This window comes from Dendrobates tinctorius, unplaced genomic scaffold (assembly GCF_039654945.1).
Source record: "Dendrobates tinctorius isolate UK_male_01 unplaced genomic scaffold, ASM3965494v1 ptg000767l, whole genome shotgun sequence".
NCBI lineage: Eukaryota > Metazoa > Chordata > Amphibia > Anura > Dendrobatidae > Dendrobates > Dendrobates tinctorius.
The window spans coordinates 30461-39461 of NW_027362407.1; the positions used below are offsets into that span (position 1 = coordinate 30461).

General features: G+C 43.5%; 1 protein-coding gene across 1 annotated transcript; it reads right to left on the reverse strand.

Moving 5' to 3' along the window:
- Window positions 1–235: 235 nt before the first annotated feature.
- On the reverse strand, window positions 236–2819 carry LOC141080196 (insulin-induced gene 1 protein; the record flags this gene model as incomplete). Its single annotated transcript, XM_073565435.1, has 3 exons — window positions 236–335; window positions 1837–2003; window positions 2706–2819. Coding segments are annotated over 3 exons (381 nt in total), but the record flags the coding sequence as incomplete, so codon positions are not given.
- Window positions 2820–9001: the final 6182 nt, after the last annotated feature.

Below are 9001 nucleotides of genomic sequence, written 5' to 3' on the forward strand. Positions count from 1 at the left end.
GGTTTACTCACCTATCCCAAGTCTCCGCCACTGCTCCAGATGTCTGATATGTTGCCAGCGCTGCAGCTAATCAGTGAGATCAACTTGGGCAAGTCAGCAATATTAACGTGACATCAACACTGCAGAAAATATCAGACACTGGGAGCAACAGCTGAGACGCAGTGCTGGACCCAGGGACCGAGTAAATAACATTTTGATTTTTTACTTTTCAAATATATTTAAATAAAAAAATTACCATGGCTAGCTGCCTTCCTATATTTCCAACAGTCACCCCACCAGAAAAGAATATGCACGGCAGCCAGGATCGAATATAGAGGAAGTCTGGGGAGGTGTACCTAAAAGAAAGCAAAACAAGAGTTAAGAACATGAAAAAACAAACTCTGTTTCCCTCAAGGCGAGTAAGGAGCATTCAGTTTTACCACCATTTTCTCTCAGATTTCTAGTAGGAAACAATCTGCTAAAAACTTTGCCACCATAGTTGTCCAGCACAAATAGTTGATGACTAGTAGAAGAGCTTATATTCTAATTTAGAAGTAAAGCCCGTTTCATCAGATCATACACGTTGAATGGACTTAAAGGTTATTCCAATCTCCAAGATCCTATCCCAATAAGTAGTAGCTGTAATATTAGCATATACTTCCAATTAGAAATGTAGTTAGTTTTTCTGATTCGCCATGTCCCTTTCCTCATGTTCAGGCATTGCAGGACCTTGGGTATCCATGATTACGGCCACTGATATAGTGGCAGATATCCATGGTCACGACTACTAGCAACAAGGTAACTGTCACTATATCAGTGGTAGTAGTCATGGATACCCAAGGTCCTGCAGAGCCTGCACATGGGGAAGGAGACTAAGTGAATAAGAAAAAAAAACCAAAACATTTCTAATTGGAAGAATATGCTAATATTATACACCTACTACTTATTGGGATAGGATCTTGGAGATGGGAATACCCCTTAACTTGTACAGTAGAATCTCAAGGGTGGCTTGAGAATCAGTGGTACCGTTTCTAGCACTCCACCTTCTTTACTTGAAAGAGGCAAAGCTGTTTCTGGGAAAGAAGCAGACTTGGTGTTTTTTTCTAGTTCCATAGACTCTATAGACCAGGGGCCTCAAGCATTCAGCCCTGGAATAATCTTAGCACCTAGCAGCCATAGGCTAACTGGGCCAGCACTGTCTTTAAATGTGTCAGGTGCCATATCTCAAAACAGGAGATGTTCCGCACGCTGTTCATGGCCACGTCTGGTGAATGACTCACACAACGCCTTGTGCTGCTGGTACCCACCAGAGAGGATCTCCACACAAGGCCAGAGGGAGCATGTGCTGGGGGGCATTACACTGTATAAATGGAGCTGTGGGGCCATCATACTGTATGTAATGATGGGCATTTCAATGTGACACCATTTACTTTTTTTATTTATTTATTTATTTATTTATTTCTTTAAGTGACTCAGGAAGCAGCTTTATTTTAAGACCCCTGCCGTAGACAGAGTATATGTGGTTTCCCAGTCCATTAAAAAAGATTTAAAACAGCTGATAAGGTGAAAAAATGAAAGCCCTCAAAAACAAGAGAAGTAATATTTCCCTCACCAATCGCCTGACACTCCCATGCCATCCCTCCCTTCCCTGGTCACCAGCTGGTCTGTTTACCCACCTCCAGCTAGGATGGGGCCTGCAGACATTACCGAGATCACTGCCAATGGCAGTAAATGCCTGCTTGGTCACATGTTGGGATGACAACATCATTTAAGCTGGGGAAACCGACCGGCAGAGCTGGAAAAACCCATTAGGTTTGTAAATTTTTATCCCTCAGAAACAAAAAACACGCAACATACTGGTATACTCCATTATAGACCAAGAATTGTGTGATGAGTGTTGCAAGAAAGGCTATTGTAATCCCAAGTCCCAGGCCACTACCGGAACGATCAAACGTCCACCACAGGCCCAACGACAAGGCTGCCAGCGTCAGGGACAGCAGAACGTTATTAGCAAAATCCAGTTTCTGATTGAAAGATTGAAGTTAAGGAACAGAACAGAAGTCACACAGTGTACGATTACATTTACACCCTTAAATAACCGGAGGCTTTCACAAGAGCTTGGATTCCATGGAAATAATGAACACAAAACATTGATCGATAAATGCAATTGGTGCAAGACCCAGCCCACTGGGTAATCAATAATCTGTGGCCACTGTATGAAAGACCTGAGTACTGCCTCCTACCTCCTCTTGATTAACAGGTCTAATGCAACATTATTGCTGTAGCTTGAAGTAATTGCACCTTCGCACCAGGCCGACTAGGTATAGAAGAGTGGTTTTCAGGGTTCACATCCAGCGGCCAGAGAGTACTCACATGGCTGCTGGACGGCGTAATCAATTAGCACCAAACCATTGGTAATGATAAACCTCTTTTGATCCAAACATCTCATACATGGCATGGAGACTATTGCAGCACATGGAGTCCTACAAGACATGACACTTAGACCAACATCCAAAGCAGTTTTCTTACATGTAACCTAAAGGAGTATGCTAGAAATCAAGACCTAAAAGTCAAAAGCATATGGAGCCACAGTTAAGGTGCCCTACTATAGTGCTGTACAGGGCTGCACCATAATATGGCCATACACATGCCTTACAACACATTGCAGATCATAAAGCCACCAATAAAAAGGCAGCACTGGTTGTAACATTCAGACGGAAGGATACAGCACTAGCGTGATTGATGCCAACAAACACTGCTATACATCTCATGACACTGGCCCATTCTCTCTTGAACTTGTGAGGTTCTCCAAGGTGGCTGTCAATGCAGGGATAAAGAAGGCCACAAAACAGGAGATGGCAGCGGATGCCACCCAATTATTGACGGCGATTGAGATATTTGGTGTCCATTATCCCATAAACAATAGTAGCGTGCCATTTTCCATACTTCTTAGACTGTGAGCTCACGCGTTCTCAGGGTATGTAGCTGGAGTCATTTTTACATTCGTCTTTGTACAGCAACACGGAATACGATGGTGCAATATAACAAACGTTAATTACCATGTAGGTAAACTTAATTAGGAGATAAAGATACTTTGCATTTCTCTTATAGGGGCTTACATATGTTGTGTAAGTGGAGAAAAGATGTAGATTTTAGGCCCAGCTGTATAACAGCGTTCAGCTCTCCTTATTTGCTCCTGCCGTCTGGAGATGATTTATGGCTTGTTCTTTTTGAATGTTGATCACATCCTTATTTTCGTCTTGAGAATGCCAATGGGGTCAGGGCAGTAGCGTAGCTACCGGGGGGCAGAAGGGGCGGTGGCCCCGGGCCCGGCGCTCTGAGGGGGCCCACTGGAGCTAAACTAAACTACACCACTATTCTGTGGCAGAGCAGGGACAAGCGATCCCCCTACTCTGCTGCCCAGCCGCTATGGGCCCCTGAGAAGGCGGTGTGGGGCCCCGGTGCCAGCAGTGGGCCCCCCACCTCTCAGTCAGCAATGAGGTCCTGGGATATTCTGTGCACACTGGACCTGTGATGAGGTCACAGGAGGAGCGGAGTCAGGGGTCACATGATCTGGGGCTTCAGTGGCTGTGTGGTGTTTTGCAGGTACGCAGGATGCAGTGATGAGTCGCGAGACAATTTGGTGTTTTCTATAATAATGTTTATAAGACTAGAGGGAACTTTCCTCAGTCACGGCCTGATCAACAAAAGGGGTAACACGGGTTGCCCTCGCAGGGGCTCTAAACAAGCAAACACAAACAGGTAAAACACGACTACTTCCGGCAATAGCCGGTCACTACAGGGCCGCGGTATGGCCGCCTATGGGTCCTTAGTTATATAGTCAACTTAGCCATCCAGGCGTCCCTTGCCGTTCGGGATGGTGGTCTTTTGTCGTAGTAGTCACTGGACCTAGTTGTTGAGGCGTTGACGAAGTCTTCGCGCGCTCCGGCACACTGATGACACTGGAGCCCCACAGGCCCCGGTGGAGTCCTTGGATGGATGGGCCGCAGCACCCGGAATGGGGAAAGCAGCAGCGATGTGGGGTGGCGAATGACAGGCCACCTGCGCAGCTAACGGCTGCGACGGGGAGTCCGCGGCCAGCAGAGGCTCGGCCTCTGCTGCGGACTGGAGTGGGACAGTAGTGGCCGCCGACGGCACTGTACTTGGGTGGCTGCGGGTGGCGGGGAACAGGCCGCAGCCGCGGGCTGGAGCGAGATGGCATCGGCCACGGGCGACCGCGGGTAGGCCACAGCCGCGGGCTGAGGTGAGGCGGCAGCGGCCACGGGTCGAACTGGGGCCGCAGTGGCCGCGGGCTGGAGCGGGGCAGCAAGTCTCAGATGATCGCCTTGGCGCCATCCCTCTGGAGTCCTCAGTGAGCGTCTTCCCTGGCACTGGTAAGTCGCTCTAGCTTTCAGTCGCTCCCACGGTCTCCTGCTGCCTCTGTCCCAGTCTGCTGACTTACCGTCCCGGGAATTCCCCGCCTCCTCTATACTGGTCCCTTCCTCAGCCCATCTGTCTGTCACAACGGTCCGTCCCCGAACTCTGTTCCCCGGGGACAGTTTCCCCCGGAACCCAGATGACGGCTCCCTTGGTTCCGACCCGGACACTCGACGGGGGCCGTTCCTCCCACACTCCCCTGCCCTGTATGCTCGCCAGTCCTCGGGCGAGGGTTTTCGTAGACTCGGGTTAGTTTTTTGGGACGACAGTCCTTGTCGCCATACAAACTGGTCCTGGGTCTTCCTGAGTCTTCTGGGGTGGTGGAAGGTGGTCGAATAGTTGGTTCTGGTGGGATTCCCGGGTCTACTGTAGTGCCACTACTGGGGTGACCCGCAGATGCGATGGGGAAGTCCTCTTCGTCATCCAGGTCCCAGACCGTGGGCGGGGGGTCGGGGACCTGGAGGGTCGGTTCGAGCCGCGGGGGATCGGTAGACGTACAAGGCCGTAACATGTTACGGTGCACAACCCAAGTGAGGGGCGCGTTGTTTCCTTCAGTTTGTATTTCGTACACAGGCCCGTCGGGGCTTGCTCGGCACAACACTCGGTACGGGTTCACCTCCCACCGTGGTTCTAACTTGTTTTGGGGACGTTGATCAAGTACGAGTACCTGATCCCCTGTCTGAAAGTCAATAGGTGGGGGCATTGCTCCCCCCTGATGTTCTAGATCCTGGAGCTTTGTATGGACGATACAGTGGAGGGTCTGCAGCCGGTGCCGGTGGTTGCGGACCCACGAGGATACCCCGGTCCAGGGTTTGGGCTCCTCCTGGTTCAATTCCACCTCCATAATTCCTTTGCCTTCCTGTCCGAACAGCAATGAGTAGAGGGTGTAACCAGTCACTCGATGCACCCGATTGTTATATACCCACACCAGCTCTGGGGCATACTCAGGCCAGCGGGCCTTGCGGTCTCTCTCCAGGGTGCGCAGCATTTGGATTAACGTACGATTGAATCATTCGCAGGCTCCGTTTCCCTGCGGGTGGTACGGCGTATTCTGCGATTTATCGATACCGTAAAGATGGTGTAGCTCTTCCATGACTTTTCCTAGGATTAAAACGTGCGCTGCCAGACCATCACTCCTCACAAGTTGTATACTTAATATATTTATTTCCCAACGCGTTTCGAGGTCATAAAACCTCTTCCTCAGGGGATGACATGTACAGGCAGGTAAAGACATTGCCGGTTTTATACATACACAGTTCAAATATTGGCGCCAAGAGTCACATGTTGGGAAGGGAATAAAGGTCAGAGATCATCAGTATAAATGCTTAAAAACTTAGTACATCCAACATAATTAATTCAATTGGTGTATTCCCAGGTAAATGTTTGAAAAGAGAAAGAGAGAGTGAAGATAAACGAGAAATAAAAGAAACAAAAGCGCTAAACGAACCCGCAGGAAAGGAAAAAAGAAAGAAGTGATAGCCACTGTATAATCCGCTACTCCAAATGAGCAGAGGAAATGTTGCTGAAGGAGAAAGAGAAAAAAGAATAAATGAGAGTCATTATATGAAAATATATGATGTTGATAAGAATAAAAATGATGTGAATATTATTAGAAATGGATATGTATATGTTAAAATCTTTATTGTATAAAATAAAATGAATAAAAATATATATGAGTAAAAATATATGTGAATAAAATGTATATGAATAAAATATATATATATATATGAATAAAAACAGGTCTGACCCAATGCAAAAATAAGAAATAAATAAAAACAAGGATGGTAATAAATTAGTGGAAAAAAAGGTTGGTGCATGCATGTCTGATAAACCAAATAGAATCGCTGGAGAAAGAACACTTCTAAAGACAGACCCGAGGTCAGAGGCACACAGAAGAGGGAGCCGATTCAAGGAGGGAAATATGCCCAGAGGATCAGAGGGAGAAAGATCGCGTCCAGAGGAGGAAGGGAAAAAAAGGAAGAAGAAGGATCAGTAGAATCCCACACCCTGGAGGCGTGAAACAAGTGCACAAAAATTATATTATTATACATGCAGCAACTTATACACAATAGAACTACAGACGATAAAACCAGAAATAGCAAAAGACGCATGACAAGTTCAGAGAGCGGTAGCCAGAGTTGAAACATAAAAACGCAATCTTAAAAATGTGTTGCACAAAAAAATAAATAAAAATAAACTTTATTAAACTGTATATCTATTTAAAAAAACTATTCAGACCAGGGGATGAGCTGTCAATTTATCTTTACAGGAAAACTTCAGTGATTTCGTTAAGACCATTAGGTCTTAAAGTATTCAGCCTATAAATCCAAAAAACTTCCTTTCTGTTAAGTGACCCCATTCTATCAGTAATATTATTAGGAATATGTTCAATGGGGCTGATTTTCAAACCATTTGGATTTTTATTATGCTCAACTGTACAATGCCTAGAAAGACCATGCTTCAAAAACCCTTTTTTAATATTGTGTCTGTGAGAGTTAATTCTCAAATGTAGTGGTTGGGTTGTCCTCCCCACATACTGCTTACCGCATTCGCACTCAATCAAATAAATCACAAAGTCAGTGGTGCAGGAAAGAAACTCCTTAACAGGGAAAACTTCGTTCGTACTCGTTGATTTAAAGTTCTTATCTTTATGAGCGATACAAGTACAACATAGACAGTTCCTCTTGCCGCATTTAAAAATACCCTTAAGGGGGGTTTTATAGACAGATAAAAATTCACTACTACTTTTGACATTTTTTAACCGGCTAGGAGCCACTGTGCTCTTAATGGTGGGGGCTCTTCTAAACGTTACACCAGGGTTACTTGGGAGGAATTTCTGCAATACGGGGTCATTCAATAAAATATGCCAGTTACTCCTCAGGATTTTCCTAATTTCTGTGTGTTCGGAACAAAATTGCGTGATGAAGTTAGTCATAAATTTATTGCTTTTGGGTTTAACCGTTTTAATGCCATTAATAAGACTATCTTGAGATAGATTGATGCATTTGTTAAAGGCATTTGTAAGTAAATTATCAGGGTAATTTTTATCGGTAAACCTATTTTTTAATAAATCTGCCTGGTCCTTAAAAACTTTCGTGTCTGTACAATTTTTCCTTATTCTTCTATATTGATTTGCAGGAATGTTCCTCAGCCATTTCCCAAAGTGACCACTACTAAAAGGGATATAGCTATTTGTATCCACATTTTTAAAAAAAGTTTTTGTAAGAATTCTATTGTTCTCAATATAAATAGTTAGATCTAAAAAATTAATATTTTCTTTGTCACAGATTGCTGAGAAGCTTAAACCCCAAATATTGTTATTAATGTCCCGATTAAAATCACCAATATTATTACTAGAGTTGTCCCATATAAAGAACAAATCATCTATATATCTTTTGTAGAAAATACAGTTACTGCACCATTTAGATTTAAAAATATAAGACTCTTCAAATACCCCCATAAAAATATTAGCGTAAGTAGGTGCTACTTTTGAACCCATCGCGGTCCCGAGTTGCTGGTGATATAAAATTCCATTAAAAGTGAAATAATTATTATTCAAAATAAAATCCATACCCTTTAATAAAAAGTTTTTTTGTCCTTTACTCAGTCTTTTAAATCTAAATGGTGCAGTAACTGTATTTTCTACAAAAGATATATAGATGATTTGTTCTTTATATGGGACAACTCTAGTAATAATATTGGTGATTTTATTCGGGACATTAATAACAATATTTGGGGTTTAAGCTTCTCAGCAATCTGTGACAAAGAAAATATTAATTTTTTAGATCTAACTATTTATATTGAGAACAATAGAATTCTTACAAAAACTTTTTTTAAAAATGTGGATACAAATAGCTATATCCCTTTTAGTAGTGGTCACTTTGGGAAATGGCTGAGGAACATTCCTGCAAATCAATATAGAAGAATAAGGAAAAATTGTACAGACACGAAAGTTTTTAAGGACCAGGCAGATTTATTAAAAAATAGGTTTACCGATAAAAATTACCCTGATAATTTACTTACAAATGCCTTTAACAAATGCATCAATCTATCTCAAGATAGTCTTATTAATGGCATTAAAACGGTTAAACCCAAAAGCAATAAATTTATGACTAACTTCATCACGCAATTTTGTTCCGAACACACAGAAATTAGGAAAATCCTGAGGAGTAACTGGCATATTTTATTGAATGACCCCGTATTGCAGAAATTCCTCCCAAGTAACCCTGGTGTAACGTTTAGAAGAGCCCCCACCATTAAGAGCACAGTGGCTCCTAGCCGGTTAAAAAATGTCAAAAGTAGTAGTGAATTTTTATCTGTCTATAAAACCCCCCTTAAGGGTATTTTTAAATGCGGCAAGAGGAACTGTCTATGTTGTACTTGTATCGCTCATAAAGATAAGAACTTTAAATCAACGAGTACGAACGAAGTTTTCCCTGTTAAGGAGTTTCTTTCCTGCACCACTGACTTTGTGATTTATTTGATTGAGTGCGAATGCGGTAAGCAGTATGTGGGGAGGACAACCCAACCACTACATTTGAGAATTAACTCTCACAGACACAATATTAAAAAAGGGTTTTTGAAG